General features: G+C 44.6%; 1 protein-coding gene across 7 annotated transcripts in view; it reads left to right on the top strand.

Annotated features, from left to right (window-relative positions):
• Positions 1-8,816: 8,816 nt before the first annotated feature.
• Positions 8,817-26,740, top strand: part of SIK3 (SIK family kinase 3) — a 277,645-nt gene continuing 259,721 nt past the window's right edge. For 5 of the 7 annotated variants that reach the window (XM_053593246.1, XM_053593243.1, XM_053593247.1 and 2 more), the window contains exon 1: positions 8,818-9,118. In XM_053593246.1, coding sequence (XP_053449221.1) covers positions 8,846-9,118 — 273 coding nt within the window. In that variant the 5' untranslated portion in view covers positions 8,818-8,845. Of the gene's footprint in view, positions 9,119-26,740 lie in introns of all 7 variants that reach the window. The other 2 variants (XM_053593242.1, XM_053593241.1) reach the window with 1 other exon arrangement.

The following is a 26,740-nucleotide window of genomic DNA, read 5'->3' as shown; positions in this document are numbered from 1 at the left end:
GCTTGCCTCTGGTACGTATTTTTAACTTAAAATTTAACTCAATGATAAAATCTTAAATAAGAGTAAAAAGAAGGCTTGGTGCTCGTAGCTCAGTGGTTTGGGCACTGGCCACATACACCAAGGCTGGCAGGTTCGAACCCACCCTGGGCCTGTTAAAACAACAATGACAACTGCAACAACAACAAAAAATAGCCGGGCATTGTGGCAGGCGCCTGTAGTCCCAGCTACTTGGGAGGCTGAGGCAAGAGAATCTCTTATTAAGCCCAAGAGTTTGAGGGTGCTGTGAACTGTGGTGTCACAGGACTCTACCGAGCATGACATAGTGAGACTCTGTCTCAAATTAAAAAAAAAAAAAAGAGTAGAAAGAAATTAGGGCATTTTTGGGCTTGAGCCCTGAGCCTGTGGCTCAGTCGGTAAGGCGCCGGCCCCATATACCGAGGGTGGCAGGTTCAAACCCGGCCCCAGCCAAACTGCAACCAAAAAATAGCCGGGCGTTGTGGCGGGCGCCTGTAGTCCCAGCTACTCGGGAGGCTGAGGCAAGAGAATCGCTTAAGCCCAGGAGTTGGAGGTTGCTGTGAGCTGTGTGAGGCCACGGCACTCTACCGAGGGCCATAAAGTGAGACTCTGTCTCTACAAAAAAAAAAAAAAAAAAAAGAAAAGAAAAAAAGAAATTAGGGCATTTTAACGCTATTTTGAAAAAGTTAAAAATCCCACATGGTTGTTAAGTTTATTAAAAGAAGATTATTGCATAAAATAAAGACATTCGTATACACACAGCTAGTTCTTTTTTTTTTTTGAGACAGAGTTTTACTTGTCACCCTCAGTAGAGTGCTGTGGCATCACAGCTCACAGCAACCTCAAAACTCTTGGACTTGGGCGGTGCCTGTGGCTCAGTGAGTAGGGCGCCCGCCCCATATGCCGAGGGTGGCGGGTTCAAACCCAGCCCCGGCCAAACTGCAACAAAAAAATAGCTGGGCGTTGTGGCGGGCGCCTGTAGTCCCAGCTGCTCGGGAGGCTGAGGCAAGAGAATCACGTAAGCCCAAGGGTTGGAGGTTGCTGTGAGCCATGTGACGCCACGGCACTCTACCCAAGGGCGGTACAGTGAGACTCTGTCTCTACAGAAAAAAAAAAAAAAAAAAAAAGCAAACAAACTCTTGGACTTAAGTGATTCTCTTGCCTCGGCCTCCCAAGTAGCTGGGATTACAGCTACTTATAGCTGGCTATTTTTATGTTGCAGTTGTCATTGTTGATTTTAGCTGGCCTGGGCTGGGTTTGAACCGGTCAGCCTCAATGTATCTACTGGTGCCACCCCACGACTAGTTTCTTTTCTTTTTTTTTTTTTTTATACAGAGTCTCAAGCTGACTCCCTGAGTGCCATGGTGTCACAGCTCACAGGAACTTCCAACTCTTGGGCTTAAGTGATTCTCTTGCCTCAGCCTCCCAGTAGCTGGAACTACAGGCACCCACCACAATGCCCAGCTATCAGTTGGAGGAAATTAATACTTGAATGTATACTATGTACCAGATTAACCTGGGTCCCTTTACGTATGTGTAACAGTGAATTCCCCTAACAACCTCAGAAGGTAAGAACGATTTTCCAGAGAAGGGATCTGAGACTCAGAGATGAACTTGTGAGTGGAAAAGTGCACAAAAAGTTCAGGTCTAAGTGTAGAACCTTTGTTCTTTTTATACATTATGCTACAGTGCCCCTTAAACATGCCTGATGAATAAAATTATTTTTAAGATAAAAATAAATGGAAATAATTTCATCCTTAAGAATTTTTTCTCCTGAATTGTATCCTTCAGAAAGATTTTTTTTTTTTTATGCCACAAAAACTCTGGGGACAAATGGTGACATCCTTGGATGGTATAAAACCACAGTGTGGGGTGCCGCCTGTGGCTCAGTGAGTAGGGCGCCGGCCCCATGTACCGAGGGTGGCATGTTCAAACCCAGCCCCGGCTGAACTGCAACAAAAAAATAGCTGGGCATTGTGGCGGGCGCCTGTCGTCCCAGCTGCTCCGGAGGCTAAGGCAGGAGAATCGCCTAAGCCCAAGGCCTGGAGGTTGCTGTGAGCTGTGACGTCCCAGCGCTCTACTGAGGGCGGTAAAGTGAGACTCTGTCTCTACCAAAAAATAAAAATAAATAAATAAATAAAATAAAATAAAACCACAGTGTGGATTGTTGCCTAAGTCAAAAGCATGATTGTAAGCTTACTCCACTGTACTTTCTATTTGGCCATAAAGAAATCCAGCTTCTTGGAGCCAGCTTCCATTTGGATTCCAGCTTCCTGGCTCCTGATGTGGGTTTGTGGTTTTCAAATGCCTGCAGTATAATAGAAAGGACTAGAAGGCCTTAGTAGAACAGAAAAGGGGATTAGGCGTCATGTAGTTCAGGACATCAACCAGCAGGTGTCTCTGTATCCAAGGCTGAGGGTTCCTTTTGGCCTCAATAAGTGGGAAGAACAGATTTTCTAGTTTAACTGAGAAAATTGTGGCGTAAATGAAGCAAACAAAGGTAGGTCGGCTACCTGCAGAAACCAATCCCAATAGTATAAATTGTTCTTAGCCAACAGCTGGAAAGGCTGTTAGACAACCTAAGCAAAACCCACTCTTAATGCAAGAAAGCTGCTTTAAAAGCATAGCGTCTGTCTTGGCTTCTAAAACCTGTAAGGCTGTTTGAAGGTGAGTATTTAAAACTGAGAGGCAGTTCTTAAGTCAGATGCTCAGAGGAGGTAGATAGCTCTTCGTCAGGAGAGATGTGAAGATGAGGAGAAAAGAGGAAAGATGAGGTTCTGAAACTTTCACTCTAGGTAGATCTTTGAAGGATGCCTTTATTTTCTTTTTTTTTTTTTTTTTTTTTTTGTAGAGACAGAGTCTCACTGTACCACCCTCGGTAGAGTGCCGTGGCGTCACACGGCTCACAGCAACCTCTAACTCCTGGGCTTAAGCGATTCTCTTGCCTCAGCCTCCCGAGTAGCTGGGACTACAGGCGCCCGCCACAACGCCCGGCTATTTTTTTGTTGCAGTTTGGCCGGGGCTGGGTTTGAACCCGCCACCCTCGGCATTTGGGGCCGGCGCCCTACTCACTGAGCCACAGGCGCCGCCCAGGATGCCTTTATTTTCTATGAAATGTGATTTCCTAGAATCTTAGGAAATCTATGTTCAAGAGAAAGAAAAAGATCCAAATACGCCAAAATATTAATTAATATTTGTTCAGTATCATACTTTTCATTTAGAAGAAAGAAGCAAATTTTAAGAAAAAATTATTGGGTGGCGCCTGTGGCTCAGTAGGTAAGGCGCCGGCCATATATACCGAGGGTGGCGGGTTCAAACCTGGCCCCGGCTGAACTGCAACCAAAAAAAAAATAGCTGGGCGTTGTGGCGGGCACCTGTAGTCCCAGCTACTTGGGAGGCTGAGGCAAGAGAATCGCTTAAGCCCAGGAGTTGGAGGTTGCTGTGAGCTGTGTGATGCCATGCCATGGCACTCTACCGAGGGCCATAAAGTGAGACCCTGTCTCTACAAAAAAAAAAAAAAAATTATTAGGGCAGTGCCTATGGCTCAAAGGGGTAGGGCGTAGGGCGACGACCCCATATGCCGGAGGTGGTGGGTTCAAACCCAGCCCCAGCCAAAAAAAAAAAAAGAAAGAAATTATTAGCATAAATATAAGAAAGTTGATCACAGGGAGGTAAAGGGTACTTCACCTTAAGAAACACATACTTGGAATTTCAGTCCCCAACTTGGACTTTCAATAAAATTTTCAAGCCCACCCCCGGCCAAAAAAAAAAAAAAAAAAAAAAAAAAAAGAAACACATACTTGGCGGCGCCTGTGGCTCAATGGGTAGGGCGCTGGTCCCATATGCCGGAGGTGGTGGGTTCAAGCCCAGCCCCGGCCAAAAATAAAAAAAAAAAAAAAAGAAACACATACTTTTTTGAAAAAAGTTGTCCTGGGTGAATGTTGTTTCTCTACTAAATGTATTTTCCCAATGATTTTTAGAAATAAAAGCAAAACTGTATTTGCCTGAGAAGGACATTGATCCTGAGTCATGATACAGTATCTAATGGTGCAGAAAACCTTTTTTTTTTTTTTTTTTTTACAGTTTTTGACCAGGGCTGGGTTTGAACCTGCCACCTCTGGCATATGGGGCCAGCGCCCTACCCCTTTGAGCTGCAGGCGCCACCCCAGAAAACCTTTTAAAAAAATCATATGTTATGGCTCAGCGCCTGTGGCTCAAGAGACTAGGGCGCCAGCCACATACACTGGAGCTGGCAGGTTTGTCTTTTTTTTTTTTGGTGGCTTTTTTTTTTTTTTTTGGCCGGGGCTGGGTTTGAACCCACCACCTCTGGCATATGGGACCGGCACCCTACTCCTTGAGCTATAGGCGCCGCCCGAGCTGGCAGGTTTGAATCCAGTCTGGGCCGCCAAACAACAATGACAACTATAACCAAGAAATAGCCAGGCGTTATGGCAGGCGCCTGTAGTCCCAGCTACTTGGGAGGCTGAGGCAAGAGGATCACTTAAGCCCAAGAGTTTGAGGTTGCTGTGAGCTGTGACGCCATGGCACTCTACCCAGGGTGACAGCTTGAGACTCTGTCTCTAAAAAAAATAAATAAATAAAGTGTTATTCATAGTAAATAAAAAAAATTTTTAAAAGATGTAAATTGCTTGAAGAACCTATTCATAGTAAACAAAAATAATAACAAATTAAAAAATCATATGTAAAGATATTTTAATGACTTAAAGGGTATTTAATAATTATCTAAAAAACGCTTAAATGACATCCCAGAACGTATACAAAGTAGTAAGGGTAATTTTTATGTTTTGTGTAACAGCTTGCATGGTGACACTAAAAAGAAAAAATGTGGGCAAACTAAAGAGAAAATCCTTGACTGAAAGCTTATTTAGCTCTTCTTAACTCCCCTTCCCAAGATATTTTATAGTAGGAGACTTAGTAGTTATCTTTGGCTGCTCAGACCTACTTCTGGATACTCCAGGGGAACATTTGGCCATGACTAGGTTGATCTGGTTAGGGGAGGAAGAAAGGCAAAAGCCGCAGAGTGGAGGTGGTGACGCAGAACACAGCCCTAACAAAGAGAAGGTGCACGTTCTCCCAGAGAACCAGGGCATCCGGAGTGTTCAGACAATGCGTGTGCAACAGTGAGTGCCCTGATTCCTGTGATGGCAGAATTTATAACCAGTGATTTTTCTTGTTCACGTAATTAGTGGCATGTAAACCTTCTATGATGTCTTTTGACATACAGAATTTCTGAATAATGGTTCTTTATGAACCGAGTGCTTGTATAAATTCAGCTCTTTTTCAGAGCACTAGTGAGTTGGGGCAATGTAAAATGCACAGCTAGACTTTCTTTCTTTTCTTTTCTTTTTTTTTTTTTTTTTGAGACAGAGCCTCAAGCTGTCGCCCTGGGTAGAGTGCTGTGGCTTCACAGCTCACAGCAACCTCCAACTCCTGGGCTCAAGCGATTCTTCTGCCTCCACCTCTCAAGTAGCTGGGACTACAGGCGCTTGCCACAACGCCTGGCTATTTTTTGGTTGCAGCCATCATTATTGTTTGGCAGGCCAGGCTGGATTCGAACCCGCCAGCTCAGGTGTACGTGGCTGGCACCTTAGCCGCGTGAGCCACAGGCGCTGAGCCCACAGCTAGACTTTCTGCAGGGTCCTCATGGCTTTGAGAGTCTTATGGAGCTGTATTGTGAGGCTGCAGTTTTCTTTCGTTAAGTTTGCTGGTAAACTGCCCTGCATGCAGGCTAAGTGGGCCTTTAAAATCATTAAAGAGTTAAGTGTTACGTTCTACTGCTTATAAAATTCTCAGGCCAGACTGTAGGTCCTTAGAAGGCTTTTTTTATTAAGTCCCTTTTAGAAATTTCTAAATTCCTATCATCTCCATCAAGAATGCCTTGCTTATGCCCTTTTCAAATTCTGGAAATGAGACACAATGACATTACTTAGGAAGATGTCTCATTTTCATCTTTGAATCACTTACACTTTTTCAGAAAAGGACAGGATGGTCATGGTGGCTGATTGGGAGCTGTTTTCTGCCACTTTCTAGCTCTATGATCTTGGCCAATTCCTTTAATTCTTTTGTGCCTCGTTTTCAGCAAAATGGGGATAATAGTACAATTCATCTCATAGAGTTGTAATGAGGATTGAGTTCACTTATGTAAAGTGTTTAGCATAATGCCTGGCAAATTGTTGTTATTATTGACTGAGTTTTTCCCTAAACCTAGCAATCCTTGGTATTCAATAAATTTTTTATTAAAGATATAGTATATGTATCCAAACTATTTTCCTTTTTTCTTCATTGATCTTCTTTGGTCAGTCCTGTCCCTAGTTCCCTCCCCTTCCCCTTCCTTCCTTCCTTCCTTCCTTTCTTTCTTTCTTTTCTTTCTTTTTTTTTTTTTTTAACACAGAGTCTCACTTTGTGGCCTGAGTAGAGTGCCTTGGCATCATAGCTGACAACCACCTCAAATTCTTGGACTCAGGGCAGCTCCTGTGGCTCAAGGGGATAGGGCGCTGGTCCCATATGCCAGAGGTGGTGGGTTCAAACCCAGCCCTGGCCAAAAGCCACCAAAACAAATAAAAGAACAAAAAAAAACTTAAAAAAAAAAAATTCTTGGACTCAAGCGATCCCCTTACCTCAGTCTGCAATCCCCTTACCTCAGTCTTCCAAGTAGGTGGGACTACAGGCACCTGCCACAATGCCTAGCTAGTTTTTCTATTTTTAGTAGGGAAGGGGTCTCACTCTTGCTTATGCTTGGGCAATTTTCTTTTCTTTTTTTTTTAGAGACAGAGTCTCACTTTGTTGCCCTCAGCTCACAGCAACCTCCAGCTCTTAAGCCCAGGCAATTCTCTTGCCTCAGCCTCCCCAGTAGCTAGGACTATAGGCGCACAGCACCACTACTACACCCAACTAATTTTTAGAAGTTTTTGTGGAGATGGGGGTGTCTCACTCTGTTGCCCAGGCTGGTCTGCAACTCCTGGCCTCAAGTGATCCTCTAGCTTTCTCAAGAGCTGGAATTACAGACCTGAGTCACTGTGCCCTACCACAATGCTCCATTTTCTAGATCCTCCCCAGAAGGGTCTTTGTTTTTGATACCCTTCAGAAAGTGGGAAAAGTTGTGGTACTTGATATCCAAATTATCATCATGAGTGGAGGACACTTCATCATTAGTGAGAATGGTTTCAGGTTTCTGCAGTATCCAAAGTGAAAGATTTTTTTCTTTGCTTTACCACCTAGCTAAGGGTTCTGTTGAGACCTCCAGTGTGATGGATAAAACTGGAGCCCTGGGGTGCAGCACCAAAGTTACAGTCCCTGCCAGAGGCAGGTAAGGGTCATGAAGTGGTAAGAGACCTTGGCTACACTCCATCATTTATCTGGGATGGTATTAGCTAAACTGATGAAAGGGCTTAACCAGTGCAAGAAGCTGAGACCATTTCATCTTTATCCATATTTGCTAGTAAGTCAATTAGTGTTAATTATGTTGGCAATTTGGAACACCCACCAGGGAATAGTTCCAAGACAATTTTGGGATGACCCCTGTGTTGGATCCTTGTCTTACCCATTATTCATATTCAGAAAGGATATTAGAGCACTAGGAAATGTCCTTTGATCAAAGAAAAGAAACATGTGTTCTCCTTATCAAAGGTTATCATGCCTTAGGTGTCAGTTTTTAACATTGTACCTGCAGGGACCTAATACTCTACCATTAGGAGAGAGGCAGATGTAGATGGATCAGCACTAGACTGAAGGAAACATTGTATCATCAGTTTGTTCTCAATCTTCCCTCTTTCCCCTCTAGCCTGCCAAAGAGGGATGCTGGATAATAGAGGAGGGAAGAAAAAGGGAAATAAGTTTTATTGCCGGAGCTATTAATTTAACCACCCTTAATGTCCTTTGAGAGTCACTAGTCCACTAGGATGGAATTTTTACTTTAATATTTATTTATTTTTCTTAGCGGGCTGCTCGTCTTTAAACATGACGTGGCTCACTGGACAACGAGTACCACGGCTTCATCAGGGTTATAGAGCAGCAGAAAAAGTCTGCGGGTGTCCTGACATACGTTCAACTGTAGGACTGTTCAGAAACGGGGGTGGTAGGAAGGAAAATGACGCACCTTCTCCGGCCCCCACCCGCCCCAATGACTGGAAGGCGGGTTTGGACTTCTCTGCCCTTGAACACGCAAATCCAAGTTTCTCCATTCACCTATATTTGGTAATAATCAGATTGATTGTACAGGGTGAGCTGGATTTTGTAAGAGGAAGGAATTTTACTGAAGAATTCCCCTGCCTTGGCACTAACTTGGTTACAGTTGCTTAAATACTGTAGCTATTCCTGCCTTTGTGGCCTCAAGGGCTAAAGTGGGACAAGGCTGGTATTTTTGGTGATGAGGAAACATTTTTTTTTTTGTTAAGGAGGTTGGATGATTGTTGAACTGGGACACAGGTCACAGTAGAGGTCACCCTGGCGATTCTAGGGGGAACGGAGGGCTGCCTGCGGGTTGGGCATCATGCACCCCCGACTCGAAAAACGCTGCGTCGCCTTCCAAGTCGCTGGGGCTCCCCAGAGGGGGGCACCCGGGAGCCGGCGCCCGAGGAACCGGGCCCACGCGGGAAGGTCGAGCTCTCCGTGAGGTCACGGTTGCCATGGCTCCGGGCAGTGACGCGCGTCGGCACGTGACGAGCGGTTGCCATGGCGCCGGGCGCCGGGCGGCGCGGGCGCTCCGCCCCCCGGAGTGACGTCCGTCAGGCCCCCCCTCCTTTTCCCGCCCCCCCGCCCCCTCCCCCCTAGCCGGCTCCCCGCGGCCCCGGAGGTTTCACAGCACAACAAGATGGCGGCGGCGGCTGCGAGTGGAGCTGGCGGGGCTGCCGGGGCCGGGACCGGGGGAGCCGGGCCGGCGGGCCGCCTGCTGCCTCCTCCCGCCCCCGGGCCCCCGGCTGCCCCCGCTGCTGTGTCCCCGGCGGCCGGCCCGCCGCGTCCCCCGGCCCCGGCCTCCCGCGGACCAATGCCCGCCCGCATCGGCTACTACGAGATGGACCGCACCATCGGCAAGGGCAACTTCGCTGTGGTCAAGCGGGCCACGCACCTCGTCACCAAGGCCAAGGTACCGGCGCCGTGGGACCGTCCCTCCAAGTGCGGCGGGGCCGGGAGAGGTCTGCGACCCTGGAGGCTGCGGGGTCGGGCGCCCCGAGAGGGCTCAGCGAGTTGAGAGCGTTGGGGGCCGGGGCCGGGTAGCAGGCTGTCCGGGGTGTGTGAGAGTGAGAAGGTGGGGACACCGGGGACCCGAGGAAGGGAAACTCCGCAGCAAAAGGCGAAGGGGAGCCCCAGAGCCGCGGGACCCCGGGACCCGCGGAACCAGGCTTGGTGTGGGGGTCCTCAGGGCTGTGTGGAAAGTTGGAAGAAGGATGACTGGAAAGAAGGGGCTGAACTCTCATGGTTCGGGAGAGTGTGAGCCAAGAAGACTCTGGAACTAGCAATTAGGAAATCCTAAGGGAGTGAGGGCAGGGGCATATGAAACGTGGACCAGGAGGTTAGGGGAAGACAAGGGTAAACTGGCAGACCTGAGCTTATGAGGGGAACCAGGACGGTTGGGGCACGGACTGGGGGTGTGTGGCCCTGTAGGGTACTGGGAGGTCTGAGCAACCTGGGGGTGCCTTAAGACAGAGGTAGGAATCCGCATCTGATCATCTAAGACTGATAGATGGTGCCAGAAGGAGCCTGAGGAAAGACACCATTATTGGAGGAGGCAATGAAGAGAATGGGGAAATCAAGGGGGGAAATTGCCTTGCTTGTCCCCAGGAAGGGGCCCAGTGAACAGAGGCCCTGTGGGAGAATCAGGGTTACGATGGCACTAGGTAATCAGGGGTTAAACAATTTGGGAGAGCTGAGCTCTGGTTATTGTTGGTTGTTGGAGGTCAGGAATTGTGGGCTTTGTAGAACCCAGGTGGGCTTTCAGTGGTGGGGGGTAAGCTGAAGAGGATTGCAAATGGGCCCTTTGGTTCCCAAGGGATTTGGGGAGCTGTAGTAGTGGAATTGGCCAAGGTCAATTAGGAAGCCATATATGTATATATATAAAATTCTTTTTTTGGAAGAAACATGGGTAGTACTTCCATGTAGCTTTCTTCCCTGGGATTTTGGAATCTAAGACATCAGGGGGAATCTTTCAGTACTGATGGAACCCACAAAGTCCATTTTTACTCCCCAATTTTCTCTTGGTCAATATCTCCCTTGAATGAATACTTTTAGTATAGTCATTCATTACATTTGGAACTGCAGTTGGCCTTTCCCCTCAACCCTAGGGATGAAGAACCCTTACAGCTGCTGCTGCTTCCTACCAAAGCCACATCAGTTCCCCTCACCTCTTCAGCCTGGCCTCTGGTTTATCATCACCTATCTTGTTTTTGCTTTTCTGGCAGGGGCTTGTTTTTAGAAACCAGTGACTTATCTAGGTCTTCTGTCCTGCCCACTTGCAACCTGAAGTTCCTTTCTGCCTCCCTTTTCTGTCAAAGCCTTCCAGGGGCCCTTCTTACCAGGGTGGCAGAGTGGGTGGCTGTGGAGGATTGATTGGTCAGTTTCACTTCCTCTGGCTGTCCCCCTGCTGCCTTTCTGTCAGTTGTTATCAGAGGGCCTCAAGTCTGCAGGTCAGAGCTGAAGGAGATACTGAAGTCTGGGGCTCCCTGACATCCTCATACCCACAGAGGGAGTTGACTGAGCCAAGATTCTGGTGTTATCTCCTCACTCCTGAGTGTTTCCAGTCCTGTTTACTACAAGCCAAATATATATTTACAAACAATATGCCTTGTTCCTTTTTGGTATTTCCTTTTATTCCCCCTCCTCTTCTCTTCGAATAGTCACATTGTGCTCCTGTGATTATTTTGCTTTAACTTCTGTGAGATATACTCTGAACTTAAAGGCTGCCTGGTTTATGGTCTCTGATTTAAGGAATTTTGAATTTCCAGCCTTTGGCTACACCAAAATATTGATTTAAAAAACTGACAGACAGGGTTGAATGTTTTTGTAAATGTAATTGCAAACAGTTGATTCTTGGCTTTATATATAAAAGAGACATTTCTGTCTTCAGTAGTCAGCAAAGCCAGTGCCTAATTATGGCTGGTCTACCCACTTTCTAATTTTCATATGTGTGTGTGTGTTTTCCATAGTTTTTCTCTAAGACCTTGGTATCCTTTAGGGCTGCAGCATTTTAAACATTGGCTTGTTTACAAATGGGTGTCACTGTTTATGTTGGTTTTTATCTTTGATCATTTGTGGTGTGCAGTTATGCAGTTCCTGTGTATGGAAATACTCGGTCTTGAATGAGACTGAAATGGCTTGGACAATGAGTTGCATGTGTGAAGGAACCACACTAGCATTCATTTGTGTTTCTGTAGCAGTGTGCAATTTCCTAGTTATAGTTATAAGTGCTCCATCTTTTGCTGCTTAAATTACTCTGATGACATGAGTGAAGCTTAATTCACAAGGAGTTGTCATGTGCTTTGGGTGAACCATGAGCATATTTTGGCCTGCTCCATGCTTATCTGAATCCACTGTGGAAGGAGTTCTCAAATACTGACAGCTTAGATGTACCTAACAGCTGTTGACATACAGCATGATGGCCTATTAAGGCTATGGTTTGGTTATATAATGACAGAGAAGTCTGCATAGGTACTAGAAGTTGCAGAAGCTGCTGCTTCCGTTCACTCAGGTGGATAGATTTTTCTTCCATTGCACTGCGGCGTTTATCTTAACTTCTGCAGTCAGGTCAGTTGGAACCAAAGAAAGTTATTTTTTTCCCATCGCTTTCCAGAAGGTATCATTTGTTTTTCTGTCTTTTTGAGGTGTGCGATTCCTCCTGCCCCCTTTTCTTTTGTAGGTCACTGAATGGTCTGGGTTTTCTTCTAACCATGTGTATAATCAGGCAATTTAATTCAGATGATACTTGCATTGGCTTAAGGTGGGTAGATAACAGGTATTTTCTGTACATCAGAGAAATAATTATTATATTCCCCTTTCTTACACCTATTACGCATTCCAAGGACTGAGAGGCAAAAATAAAGTTCATTTATTGTCTAGGCTACTGCAGTCCATCCAGTAAGTGGTTAAGCTTGCCTTTTTCCAATTTCTAACTGTCACAAACCTGGATTAGGACTGGGGTCTGAGTAAAATCAGTAGAGAAACGGAATTATTTTCCTATATAGTTGTTGGTTACTTTTGCAGCACAGCGTTCATGAGCTCAGACTTCATACTGGCAGCACTGCAGTGTTTTCAGCGTCACTGCAGAGCAGTTAACAGGAGAGAATATTCATCTGTGACATAGTTTGGTCAGCAGCTCACCCTGTCCTACCTATCTTGTCCTATCTGCTTTGATTTCCTTTTATTGGAAGAACCTTAACTTGAGATTCTCTGGCTTTTTTTTTTTTCCTCTGGTGGGACACTGTAAAATATTAAAAAGATTAAAAAGTTTTTTTGCCTTCAAATTGCTTGTAGTCTGTTGCCTGTGTGTAATTACAACTTGACTAGTTGGGCCAATGGGGGCAAAAAGTAGAGATGTTTTATGTACATTTTTAATGTATGCATGACTATAAAAGCCTTTGATCAAATACTTTAAGACCATATATACATATATATGTGTGCGTGTGTATGAAAGATGGCCTTTCCCTGGTTTGTGGTAAGAGCTTCAGCTTACGGGATAAGACTGCCAGGGTTTGAATCCTTTCTTGCTTAATATTTGAGTGATCTTGGGCCCTGGGCAGATATTTAACTTCTCATGCTCGGATATCCTTATCTGTAAAATGGGATGGGAGTAATACTTACCTCACAGGTTTGGGTGTTGTGAAGATGAAATAAGATGATATAATGTGATGATGTATGTAATGTGACTGTCGTCGTCATCACTGTCCTCAGGTGCTATAGTCAGAAAGATGAGTAAAGAATAGTCCCTCTTTTTGAGCATAGTTCATGACTGCATAGACCATTAGTTTTTTGTAGGTAGGTGCCATCCCGATGATACACTATCATGGTTGAAAAAAAAAAAAAAAGTTTGCATGTCCTATGTGAAGGAGATGGGAAAAAAAGTAGTTTGCTACCATTTTAGGTGACACTTTGAGAGAGTTGGGTTTAATTCCTATGGGGTGAGGGCTGGCAAATCTTACCAAATTAGCATTTTTAAAGCATAAGTTTTCATTAGTTTAACATTTTTTTTTTTTTTGAGACAGAGCCTCAAGCTGTCACGCTGGGTAGAGTGCTGTGGCATCACAGCTCACAACAACTTCCAACTCCTGGGCTCAAGCGATTCTCCTGCCTCTGCCTCCCAAGTAGCTGGGATTACAGGCGCCTGCCACAGCGCCCGGCTAATTTTTTGGTTGCAGCCATCCTTGTTGTTTGGCGGGCTGAGCTGGATTCGAACCCGCCAGCTCAGGTGTATGTGGCTGGCACCTTAGACGCTTTAGCCACAGGCACCGAACCTCATTAGTTAAACTTTTTTTTTTTTTTTGTAGAGACAGAGTCTCACTTTATGGCCCTCGGTAGAGTGCCGTGGCCTCACACAGCTCACAGCAACCTCCAACTCATGGGCTTAAGCGATTCTCTTGCCTCAGCCTCCCAAGTAACTGGGACTACAGGCGCCTGCCACAACGCCCGGCTCTGTTTTGGTTTTGCAGTTTGGCTGGGGCCGGGTTTGAACCCGCCATTCTCGGTATATGGGGCTGGCGCCTTACCGACTGAGCCACAGGCGCTGCCCTAGTTAAACTTTTTAAAATAAAAACATTTATGAGAGGTGTCTAACGGAAACTAACAATGGCTTTTGCTTTAGGCCACCTTGAATTTTCAGTGAGGTGTTTTTTTTTTTTGGCCAGGGCCGGGTTTGAACCCACCACCTCCGGTATATGGGGCCCGGCGCCCTACTCCTTTGAGCCACAGGTGCCACCCTTTCATTGAGTTTTGTGTAAGCAATTTTTGTTGTGTTGATGGAATAGTTGGAGTTCAGTCTTTTCTCCAGAGATTCTCTTACCTTCTGTGGAGAATATGTAGAGATGTTCCTATGTAATACGTTTGCTGTTGTGTGTGGAATGTTTTACTTTAGAAGGCCAAAGTCAGGATTCTTAACTTTAAATATTACACTGTGAAAACATTTCTCACCATAACCCCATTCCAATTACTGACCAGCCAGGAAGATCTATGTGTTGTGTGATTTAGTGTGGTTCCATGAGGAAAACAACTCAGTGAGCGAAAGCATTATTTTCACCTTTAAGGAAGAGTTTAATGGAGCAGATGAGATGATGCTTTTGTCTGTTAGAATGCTGAAAACTTCATTGAAAGACTCATTGGTAAGTGGAAGAGAGAATTACGTTATAAAGAAAACAAGATTTACATTAGATGCAATTTGAGGAAGATAGTCCCTAGACAATCTAGAAGTCAGTGTTGGTAATGCACCTTCATTTTACACTGAAGACTGTATCTCCCAGATTTTTTCAAAAAATAGAAGTCATTTGTGCTGGTTTGTAGTGCTCATAAAAAAAAAAAAATAAATAAAAAATAGAAGTCATTTGTGCTGGTTTGTAGTGCTCATAAAAAAATAAATAAATAAAAAATAGAAGTCATTTTTGAAAGATGACCGTAAGTTTATTTTGATATAGTTGTGATGGGGTTACGAAACTTTGTTGAAACTTTACGAAGAGCTAAGATTGATTGGAAATAGTCTCTCCAGAGTCAAAATACCAGTATTACACTTTGAACATCAAAGATGTTTATTTTAACATTTTGATTTTGCTGCCAGCTCCCTAGAAAGTCATAGATCTGGCCCAAGCCAGAGGTGCCCAGACTAGTTATTTTTGTGCCAGAAGTGCTGTTTTCATCTTCCAAGCATCAATCTGGCTAATGTTTTCTAGTTCATGGCATAAAAGAGAACAAAATGGATGCTTTGAAAAGAAAAAGATATGTGCTCTTCTCACCAGAGACTCTGTAATTGTGGAGAAAAAAAAAAAAAGCCTTTAAGATATTTCTGCACAGAGATGAACCTTTCCCTTTTTCATTCATTTGTTCAACACGTATTTATTTCTTGCAGATTTTTTTTATCAGGCTCCCATTTTAGGCTCTGGAGTACTCCAATGAATCAGAGAAATAAAAGCACCTACCTTCCTGAAGCTTACTTGTAACTTTATATAGTGGTGAATACTATGAAGAAAATAAATGCAATAGAGAATGTTTGGGGGAGGGATGCTGTTTCAGATAGGGTGGTCAAGGAAGGCCTTTCCAAGGTAGTGACATTTGATCTGAGACCTGAATGATGAGAAAAAGTCAGACTGGGAAGATTGGGAAGACAGACCATTCCATGTAGAAGGAATGGCAAGTGCAAAGACCTTGTAGCAGAAACGAGCTTGATGCAAAGTCATGGCACCGTGGTTCCTTAGTAAACAATGGGGAGGATGGTAAGGGATGAGGCCAGACAGTTAGGCAGGGGGGCAGATTGTCTAGGGCCTAGACTCTATGTCTTCTAGGCCATTTTATGGTATGAAACAGGAGTTATGAAACACGGGGTTGACATTAGAGAGTATCAAAGCAGAGCACTGACATCTGATTTATGAGTTTTTTAAAAACTCATGCTGTACTGGGTGCCGTGGCTCACGCCTGTAATCCCACCACTTGGGAGGCCGAGGCCGGTGGATTGCCTGAGCTCATGGGTTCCAGACCAGCCTGAGCCAGGGCGAGACCCCAGTAGAGTGCTGTGGCGTCATAGCTCACAGCAACCTCAAACTCTTGGGCTCAAGTGATCCTCTTGCCTCAGCCTCCCAAGTAGCTGGGATTACAGGTGCCCACCACAACGCCTGGCTATTTTTTAAAGATGAAGTCTCGCTCTGGGTTAGGCTAGTTTCGAACCTGTGAGCTCAGGCAATCTACCTGCCTCAGCCTTCCAAGTGCTGGGATTACTGCGCTAGAATCTTGGGTTTTAAGGGCCTATCAAAGTTAATTTAGACCAGTTATCCATTAGATTCATGGCCTTTTTTCTGAATTTCTTCCTCCACCCTTATTTTCCCAGAGCCTTATTGGTAGTTAGTTGGGTAGCGGGAGGTCCAGGGATAGCCCTACTCCTACTTATCTCTGCCTGTCTCCTGTAGTCTTAGAAAACATTGCCTTTTCCCTCTGAGCACTTGCTCTTTTATTAGAGAACTAAGACATACCTACCAATTAAAGTCTAAGATATTTATCCTCTCTGGTAAGACAAATCAAATGTGAGATGTTATGATAAGAGGAAGCATTTCCAAGCAGGGAGGAGTGCTGTATTTTACCTACCTTGTGGTCTTATGTCACCCTGTCACCACTGCCACATACCTGCAGTGCTGTATGTGTCCACTGCTTTGCCTTTAAATCTCCTACTCAGATACCCCTTGGTGTCCCCTTGGCATGACTGAAATACAGTATCAAGGAAGGAAAAAGGGAAACAAGTAAGTCCAGATTTAGTGACCGTAAAAATAGTTTGCCTTATATAGTTTTCTTGTGTCGCTGTATCTAGCTAACTCCTAGGGAATATGGGTACTTACCCTTATGTTCTGTTGGGCTGCTGTGGTCTACCTTTGAAGGAACCTTTCTTTTTTCTTTTTTCTTTGTTTATTTTATTTTATTTTATTTTTGTATTTTTCTGAAACAGACTCACTTTTGTCACCTTTGGTAGAGTGTTGTGTTATCATAGCTCATAGCAACCTCAAATTCTTGGGTTCAAGTGATTCTCCTGCCTCCCAGAGTGGGGCCTGTCTCCTGCCACAGCGCCTGGGTATTTTTAGAGATGGGGTCTGACTCTTGCTCAGGCTGGTCTTGAACCTATGAGCTCAGGCAATCCACCTGCCCCAGCCTCCCAGAGTGCTAGGATTACAGGCGTGAACCACAGCGCCTAGCCTGAAAGTACTTTTCATATTACCAGTTTCAGGGATGGTACCATCCTATAACTCATTAAGAGAACTGGTCACCAAGATGACATATCTTGATGACACAGGTGAAGATAAAGAGAACTACTTATCTAGTAGTTCTAGAACCTCTTAATTTGGTTCTAGTTTCTGGTCTGAGCTATACGTGTTCCCTAAGTAAATGATCTCACCTATCAAGTAAGTCCCTGGCTGCTCCTAGGATAGTCATATTGTTTTGTGGAGGACTGATAACATCCAGAGGATGAAAATTATATACATTCCTCATGGGCTTTTGTCTTAATGTAATAAATCATTGGTAAATATGTGGCCTAGGTAGTGTCTTTGAGAAGCCTCAGTGGTCGTGGCTGAATTACCTTCTTTGGATCTGTTCAGAATAGAATCCCAGAAGCTAGTACGAAACTATTGGATAAGCCATTATGGAGTTATGTAAGGAACACGTTTCTGTTTAGCAGGTGTATGATCCACGGTAGACGAGGAGTTTCTGGCTACTCATTTCATCTTAGAATTAGGCTCTTCAAAGATGGGAATCAGATTTTGAATACTTAGCCACATTTCCCAGAAATTGAGATGGAATGAGAAGCAAACCTCTTGCCTGTTTAGGCTTGTCTGTGCAGGATGGGCTCAGTTGGATACTTTTGGCCAGTTATTTTAAACTAAATTTAGGTTTTCATTGAAAAGTTCTGAAAAATTATCAATTCCAGAACATATTTACCAGTATTCTTTACTTCTCATAGCTTCCCTGAAAAGAATTCTCTGTGAAAATTTAGGTTAGTTACCTATGTTTCTTTCTTTTTTTATTTTTGTTTTGATAGTTTCATTTTGTTGCCCTTGGTAGAGTGCCATGGTGTCGTAATTCAAGCAACCTCAAACTCTTGGGCTCAAAGGATTCTCTTGCCTCAGCCTCCCAAGTAGCTGGGACTACAGGTGCTGCTACAACATCTGGCTATTTTTAGAGATGGTTTGCACTCTTGTTCAGGCTGGTCTTGAACCTGTGAGGTCAGGACAATCCACCGCCGTGGCCGCCCAGAGTGCTAGGATTATAGGTGTGAGCCACTGTGCCCACCCTAAGTTACCTATATTTCTTGAGACTGAATTTTTTGGAGAAGAAGTTTTTCATTCATTTATTCTACCCAATAAACTTAAAACAATTATTTATGAAAAATATAAATGGACGGCAGCGCCTGTGGCTCAGTGAGTAGGGCGCCGGCCCCATATGCCGAGGGTGGTGGGTTCAAACCCAGTCCTGGCCAAATTGCAACAAAAAAATAGCCGGGCGTTGTGGCAGGCGCCTGTAGTCCCAGCTACTTGGGAGGCTGAGGCAAGAGAATCCCCTAAACCCAGGAGTTGGAGGTTGCTGTGAGCTGTGTGAGGCCACGGCACTCTACTGAGGGCCATAAAGTGAGACTCTGTCTCTACAAAAAAAAAAATAAAAATAAATAAAAAAATAAATGGATGGCAGCGCCTGTGGCTCATGAGTAAGGTGCTGGTCCCATATACTGAGGGTGGTGGGTTCAAACCCAGCCCTGGCCAAACTGCAACTAAAAATAGCTGGGCATTGTGGTGGGTGCCTGTAGTCCCAGCTACTTGGGAGGCTGAGGCAAGAGAATCGCCTAAGCCCAAGAGCTGGAGGTTGCTGTGAGCTGTGATGCCACAGCACTCTACCGAGGGCGACAAAATGAGACTCTGTCTCTACAAAAAAAAAAAAAAAAAAAAAAAATTATATATATATATATATGGATGGATGGACTGGGTGTGGCAGGTAATGCCTGTAATCCTAGCACTCTGGGAAGCTGAGGTCGGTGGATTGCTTGAGCTCAGGAGTTCAAGACTAGCCTGAGCAAGAGTAAGATCTCATTTCTACCAAAAATAGAAAAGCTAGCTGGGCATGGTGATGGACACCTATAGTCCCAGCTACTTGAGAGGCTGAGGCAAGAGGATCATTTGAGCCCAGGTATCTGAGGTTGTTGTGGGCTGTGATGCCACAGCACTCTAGACTGGGGCAATGGAATGATACTCTGTCTCAAAAAAAAAATATTTATCTATCTATACATATGTACATATATAAAAAGAGATGGTATGTGGCACAGATTTTTTGGGGGGGTTGTCAGATGATCCCTCATTGAAATATTTTCCTTTGTACCTTTTTACTAGCTGGGCATTTTACTGCACCACTGTTGATGTCATCTAAGATGTCATGAGGGTGGAGGTCATCCATATTGCAGCCCACAGACCGGGAGTCCCCAGGATCTCTTTAATAGTTCCAGAGAGTTCTCTGGTGAATGATCAGTGCTGCATCTGTCTGGCAGTGTATTTCATCAAAAGTGATGTTTCCCTTGTGTTTGATGTTCTGTTTCTTTCTGTCTCTTGATGGTTCCTTGAGGGCTTTGATGATCAAGGCAGAGGCAGAAGGTACCACTACAATCTGGGCCTTTCTATTCTGAATAATCAGCTTCAATGTAATCTTCAAACCCTTAACACTCACTGGTTGCCATGGCAATGTCATCACCAACCTTTTTTGGAGATAGATCCAGGGGGCTGGCTGATCTTGGGGGCCAGGGCAGGTGTGGGACCAACTCACTACTGGTACACCTCAGGTACATAACTTTGAAAAAAAAAAAAATTTTTTTTTTTTTTTTTTTTGTAGAGACAGAGTCTCACTGTACCTCCCTTGGTAGAGTGTCGTGGCGTCACACAGCTCACAGCAACCTCTAACTCTTGGGTTTACGCCATTCTCTTGCCTCAGCCTCCCGAGCAGCTGGGACTACAGGCGCCCGCCACAACGCCCGGCTATTTTTTTGTTGCAGTTTGGCCGGGGCTGGGTTTGAACCCGCCACCCTGGGCATATGGGGCCCGCGCCCTACTCACTGAGCCACAGGCGCCGCCCAAATTTTTTTTTTTTTTTTTGAGACAGAGTCTCACTTTGTTGCCTTCTGTAGAGTGCAACATGGCATCATAGCTCACAGCAACCTTAATCTCTTGGGCTCAAGTGATTCTCTTGCCTCAGCCTCCCAAGTAGCTGGGACTACAGGTGCCTGCTATAATGCCCATCTATTTTTAGAGACAAGATGTTGCTCTGGCTCAGGCTGGTCTTGAACCTGTGGGCTCAGGTGATACACCCGCGTTGGCCTCCCAGAGTGCTAGGATTACAGGTGGGAGCCACCACACCTGGCCAACGTTGAATTTTTTCGGGTAGAACATAAGGTGCATGGCGGATGAACCCAGATTTGGGATGGGTGAAGAAAGTTGTACCTTGGTCTTCTCTGGGCCAAAAACTGAAAGCTGGTGCAAAATTGAAAAAGTGCAAAGGAGGGCGGCGCCTGTGGCTCAGTGAATAGGGCGCCAGCCCCATATGCCGAGGGTGGCGGGTTCAAACCCAGCCCCGGCCAAACTGCAACCAAAAAATAGCCGGGCGTTGTGGCGGGCGCCTGTAGTCCCATCTGCTCGGGATGCTGAGGCAAGAGAATCGCGTAAGCCCAAGAGTTAAGAGGTTGCTGTGAGCCGTGTGACACCACGGCACTCTACCCAAGGGCGGTACAGTGAGACTCTGTCTCTACAAAAAAAAAAAAAAAAAAAGAAAAAGTGCAAAGGAGTATCAGTGAAATTAAGTCTTCCTGCCTCCCTAATACCTCAGCCAAAGTTTCTTAATCTTGTTTCATAATTATTTATTAAAGTGTTCCTTCCAAGTGCTAGATGCTGTTTACTTTCTGATAGTGCTTAGATGTACTTGAAATTTCTAAAAATCATTTATTTTTTTTTTTGGTTTTTGGCCAGGGCTGGGTTTGAACCCGCCACCTCTGGCACATGGGACCGGCGCCCTACTCCTTGAGCCACAGGCGCTGCCCTCTAAAAATCATTTTACTTGCAAAGAAAATATCTAACTTCTATTGCTAGTTAGGATGGCACAGTGATAGTTTCTTCTTCTTCTTCTTTTTTTTGAGTCTCACTCTGTTGCCCTGGGGTTGAGTGCCGTGGTGTCATCATAGCTCATAGCAACCTCAAACTTCTGGACTCAAGCGATCCTCTTGCCTTAGCCTCCCAAGTAGCTGGGACTATAGAGGCCCGCCACAACACCCGGCTTGTTTTTCTATTTTAATAGAGACAGGGTCTTGCTGTTGCTCAGGCTGGTCTAAATTCCTGAGCTCAAGCAATCGGGCTCCCTGAGTGCTAGGATTATAGGATAATTTCGTGTAAATTATACGAGGTCAGGGATTTTAATCTCTTGTTTACTCCTATATGCATTCCTAGTGCTTAGTACAGTGTCTGAAAATGTTTGTTGGGTAAATAAATATAAGAATTAAAAAAAAGAACTGACTATATATATATGTATTTTTTTTTTTTTTTTTTGAGAAAGTGTCTTATTTTATCAGCCAGACTAGAATGTAGTGGTGTGATCATAGTTCATTGTAGTCTCAAACTCCTGGGTTCAGGCAATATTCCTCCCTCAACCTCAGCAGTAATCAGGTTAGCAGGTGCACCAAACCTTACCAGCCTCTGGTAACCATTATTCTGCTCTCTCTATGACATCAATTGTTTTTAATATTTAGCTCCTACAAATGAGTGAGAACATGTGAGATTTGTCTTTTTGTGCTTGGGTTACATAACTTAAATAGCTTAATGTTGTCCAGTTCCATCTATATTGTTGCAAAATGGCAGGATTTCATTCCTTATAATACTGTGTATATGTACCTCAATTTCTTTCTTTATTCATCTGTTGGTGGACACTTAGGTTGATTCCAAATTTTGGCTATTAACGAGTAGTGTTCCAGTAAATATGGGAGGGCAGATATCTTTTTATTTTTTTGAGACAGTTTCATTTGTTGCCCTCGGTACCGAGTGCTGTGGTGTCATAGCTCACAGCAACCTCAAACTCCTGGACTCAAGTGATTCTCTTGCTGAGTAACTAGGACTACAGGTGCCCGGCACAGTGCCCAGCTATTTTTAGAGATGGGGTCTCGCTCTGGCTCAGGCTGGTCTCGAACTCCTGAGCTCAGGCAATCCATCTGCCTTGGCCTCCCAGAGTACTAGGATCACAGGTGTGAGCCACTGCGCTGGTACCAGATATCTTTTGATATACAGACATTCCCCAGTTACAAACATCCAACTGATGTTGGACTTGCACTTACGAATGGAGGCTATTCCAGGTAGTAGGCAAATATACATGTTCCAACTTACACACAGATTCAACTTAAGAACAAACATAAGGAACCTGTCTCATTTGCAACCCAGGGACTGCCCATACTGAATTCCCCTTCTTTGGATATATGCCCAGCAGTGGCATTGGGGGATCATCTGGTAGTTCTGTTTTTAGTTTTTGAGGAACCTCTGTCCATAGTGTTGCACTAATTTACCTTCCTACTAACAGCATAGGTAGGTTCCCACTTCTCCACATCCTGGTCAGTATTCATGGCCTTTTGATAAAAGACTTTTTTTTTTTTTTTTTTAGAGACAGAGTTTCATTTTGTCACCCTCGGTAGAGTGCTGTAGCGTCACAGCTCACAGCAACCTCCAACTCCTGGGCTTAGGCGATTTTCTCGCCTCAGCCTCCTAAGTAGCTGGGACCACAGGCGCCCGCCACAGTGCTGGGCTATTTTTTGTTGCAGTTTGGCTGGGGCCGGGTTTGAACCCACCACCCTTGGTATATGGGGCCAGCCCCTTACTCACTGAGCCACAGGTGCTGCCCATTGATAAAAGACATTTTTTAACTGGGATGAGATTGTGTTTCATTTTTCTGATTTATATTTCTCTGATAACTTACAGATGTTTAGCATTTTTTCATATACCTGTTCACCCTTAATGTAAAATGGGTTACTTTTTTGGAGGGAGTGTCAAATGATCTTTTACTGAAATATTTTCCATTGTACTTTTTAACTAGCTGGCATTCCACTGCACCACTGTTGATGTCATCTAAATGTCATGGGGGTGGAGGCCATCCACATTGCAGCCCACAGTCTGGGCAGTCCCCGGGATTTCTTTAATGGTTTCAGAGAGTTTTCTGGCTAATGATTGCCGCTGGATCTCTCTGGCAGTGTTGACAATCTCATCAAAAGTGATGTTTCCCTTGTGTTTAATGTTCTTCTATTTCTTTCTGTCTCTTGGTGGTTCCTTGAGGGCTTTGACGATCAAGGCAAAGGCAGAAGGTGCCCCTAAAAACCAGGCCTGTTTTCAATAGTCAGTTTCACTGTAATCCTCAGACTCTTCCAGTCACTGGTTGCCTTGGCAATGTCATCACTAACCTTTTTTGGAGACAGACCTAGAGGGATGGCCAATCTTGGGGGCCAGGGCAGATGTGGCACCAGCTTCGCCACCAGTGTACCCCAGGTACGTGACTTCGATCTTATTGAGGTCAAACTTGGGCAGCCTGGTGAAGGTGGCTGGTGTTGGATGAACTTAGATTCCAGACACTGAAAAATGTTGCGTCTTTGAGGGTGGGAACAGTGGCTCACTCCTGTAAACCTAGCAGTTGAGAGGCTGAGGCGGGTGGATTGCCTGAGCCCGAGTGAGACCAGCCTGAGCCAGAGCGAGACCTCGTCTCTAAAAATACCCGGATATTGTGGTGGGCGCCTGTAGTCCCAGCTACTCAGGAGGCTGAGGCAAGAGAATTGTGTAAGCCCAGAAGTTTGAGGTTGCTGTGAGTTATGATGCCACGGCACTCTTACAGAAGGTGACAATGTGAGACTGTGTCTCCAAAAAAAGTCACATGTTGGCCTCCTCTGAGTCTAAAGTTGAAAGTTAAATGGGTTACTTTTAATGGTCCTTACATGCAGTGTATTAATTCAACATATGTTTGTTCTATCATTTGCATGCAAAATGTAGCAACTGCTGATACTAGAAGACAAGAAGATAGATTTTATTTTATTTATTTATTTTTTTTATGAGACAGAATCTCAGGTTGTTGCCCTGGGTAGAGTGTCGTGGCGTCATAGCTCACAGCAACCTCCAACTTGGGCTCAAGCGATCCTCTTGCCTCAGTTTTTTCTATTTTTAGTAGGGATGAGGCCTCGCTTTTTTTTGCTCAGGCTGATCTCGAACCCGTGAGCTCAAGCTATCCACCTGCCTTGGCCTCCCAGAGTGCTAGGATCACAGGCATGAGCCATTGCCTGGCCTAAGATAGATTTTATTTTTGTTAGGGTAGTCAAAGGGTTAAGTTAAAGGAGCAGTTGAATGCTTGCAGCTTGAACCTAATAGAGAGAGGAAGGAAGATAGAGGTATTAAGCACAAATTCTTTTACCTTAACCACACTTTCTGTTGTTACTCGTTCTCTATAACCACCTTGTCCTATTTTTTTGACTATAAAAATATCTGTCTGTGCTTATGGAAAAAATTTGGCAAAACACAGATGGTCTTGCTATGTTGCCCAGGCTGGTATAGTAGCATTATCATAGCTCACTATATAACCTGGAACTCCTGGGCTTGAGCCGTTCTCCTGGCTCAGGCCCTCTGACAGCTGGGACTATAGGTGCACACCGCCATACCTAGCTAATTTTTAAAGTTTTGTAGAGACAGGTTCTTGCTATGTTGCCGAGACTGGTCTTAAACTCTTGGCCTCAAGCAAGTCTACTGCCTTGGCCTCCCAAAGTGCTGGAATTCAAGGCAGAAGCTACCATGCCTGGTCAAAATTCAGAAAATTATAGCTAAGCACCAGAAAAAAATCTCTCATAAGTCCTGTCACCCAGCAGCAATAGTTATTAATTTTTTTTTTTTTTTTTTGAGACAGAGTCTCAAACTATTGTTCTGGGTGGAGTTACGTGGTGTCATAGCTTGCAGCAACCTCCAACTCTTGGGCTCAAGCAATCCTCTTGCATCAGTTTTTCTATGTTTGGTAGAGACAGGGTCTTGCTTTTGCTCAGGCTGGTCTTGAACTCATGAATTGAAGCAATCCACCTGCCTTGGCCTCCCAGAGTGCTAGGATTATAGGCGTGAGTCACCTTGCCTGGCCTTCTTCTTCTTCTTCTTTTTTTTTTTTTGTTTAGCAGACCCTGGCTGGATTTGAACCTGCCACCCCTGGTGCACGATGTAACCATCGAGCTATGGGCACCCAGCCAATAGTTATTAATATTGTAAAATATTTTTCTTCTATATATATATATTTATTTATTTACTTTTATTTTTATTATTATTTTTTTGACACAGAGCCTCAAGCTGTTGCCCTGGGTAGAGTGCTATGGCATCACAGCTCACAGCAACCTCCAACTCCTGGGCTTAAGCGATTCTCCTGCTTCCCCTTCGCAAGTAGCTGGGACTACAGGTGCCCGCCACAACGCCTTGGCTATATTTTGGTTGCTGCTGTCATTGTTGTTTGGTGGGCCCAGGGCAGATTCCAGCCCCCCAGCTCAGGTGTATATGGCTGGCGCCTTAGCTGCTTGAGCCACAGGCGCTGAGCCTACCTAAATATTTTTAAGTAGTTCAGATCCTATTGATTTATTGTTTTATTCCTTCCCCTCTTATCATTGTAAGTATTTTTCCATCTTTAAGAACTACTAGTAAACATCAGTTTTAATCTACATGTACTTTTCCATGATATGATTGTTATTTTTTGAACTCATTTCATGACTTACGTTTTTTTCTAGTTTTTCACTTTACAAATTTGCTGTGATGAACCATTTTTGTGCACTGGTCTTTGATGTGTTTCTGATTTTTTGCTCAGGATAGATTGTTGAAAGTGAAATTACTGGGCCAAAGGTAACACATGTTTGTAAGACATCTGATATGTGTATTGCCACATTGCTTTCCAGAAAGATTGCACCAAGGCCAACCTCCCAGCAGTGTTTTGAAAGGCCCGTCTCACAGCAGCCACACTGGCTCTTTAACTTATCTATCTCCCTTTCTGCCTTTGTTGGCTTGGGGTTTATGGCTTTTAAGTCCCTACTGCATCTCTAAACCTAGTTCCATAGATACTGTTCAAGTTAAAAGAGGGTTATAGCAGCCGCCTAATCTGTCTTTCCTGAACCAAACCTGGAAGGGAACGAAAAGAATAAGTGTGAATGTACCTTGCTTTTTATGAGTCACCATTCTCTCTTGGTCTTTCATGAGGGACATAAACCTGAACTGGAGAAATTGCTGAGGGAAGAAGAAAGGTGTTTAATGAGAAATAGACTCTTGATTACCTGACGTTTTAATTTTTAATTTTAATTTTATTTGTTAAGAGACACGGAGTCTTGTTCTATTGTGCAGGTAGAGATCCTAGCTTCACTTCAGCCTTGAACTTCTGGGCTCAAGTGATCTTCCTGCCTCAGTTTCCCAAAGCACTGGGATTACAGTTGGAAGTCAATGGGTCTGGCTTTTACCTTTGATTTTTTTTTTTTTTAATTTTTTTTAATTTTTAATTTCAACTTCCTTGTTCATTCTTCTTCGTTTGAAGTACTCTTTTTTGTTGTTCATTTTCTTCTTCCTCTGGCGATGTTCTTGATGTTAGTAGAGATGGGGTCTTACTCTGGCTCACTGCTGTTTATACTGGTCTCGAACCTCTGAGCTCAGGCAATCCACCCGCCTTGGTCTCCCACAGTGCTGGGACTACAGGCGCGAGCCACCACGCCCGGTCGATTTTTAAATAACTATTATTTGGAAAACCTGAGTGAGAATTTCAGGTTGTAAATTGTTCTTCCCTCTTTTTTTTATTTTTTTGCCAGTTTTTGGCTGGGGCCAGGTTTGAACCCACCATCTCCAGTATATGGGGCCAGCACCCTACTCCTTTGAGCCACAGGCACTGCCCTGTTCTTTCCTCTTTTTAATGGCTAGAAGACAGTGAAGGGCTGGGGCCGTGGCTCACACCTGTAATCCCAGCACTTGGGAAGTCGAGGTGGGTGGATTGCCTG

Source organism: Nycticebus coucang, chromosome 6, assembly GCF_027406575.1.
Source record: "Nycticebus coucang isolate mNycCou1 chromosome 6, mNycCou1.pri, whole genome shotgun sequence".
In the NCBI taxonomy this organism is placed as follows: domain Eukaryota; kingdom Metazoa; phylum Chordata; class Mammalia; order Primates; family Lorisidae; genus Nycticebus; species Nycticebus coucang.
This window is presented reverse-complemented; position numbering and strand designations above follow the sequence as displayed.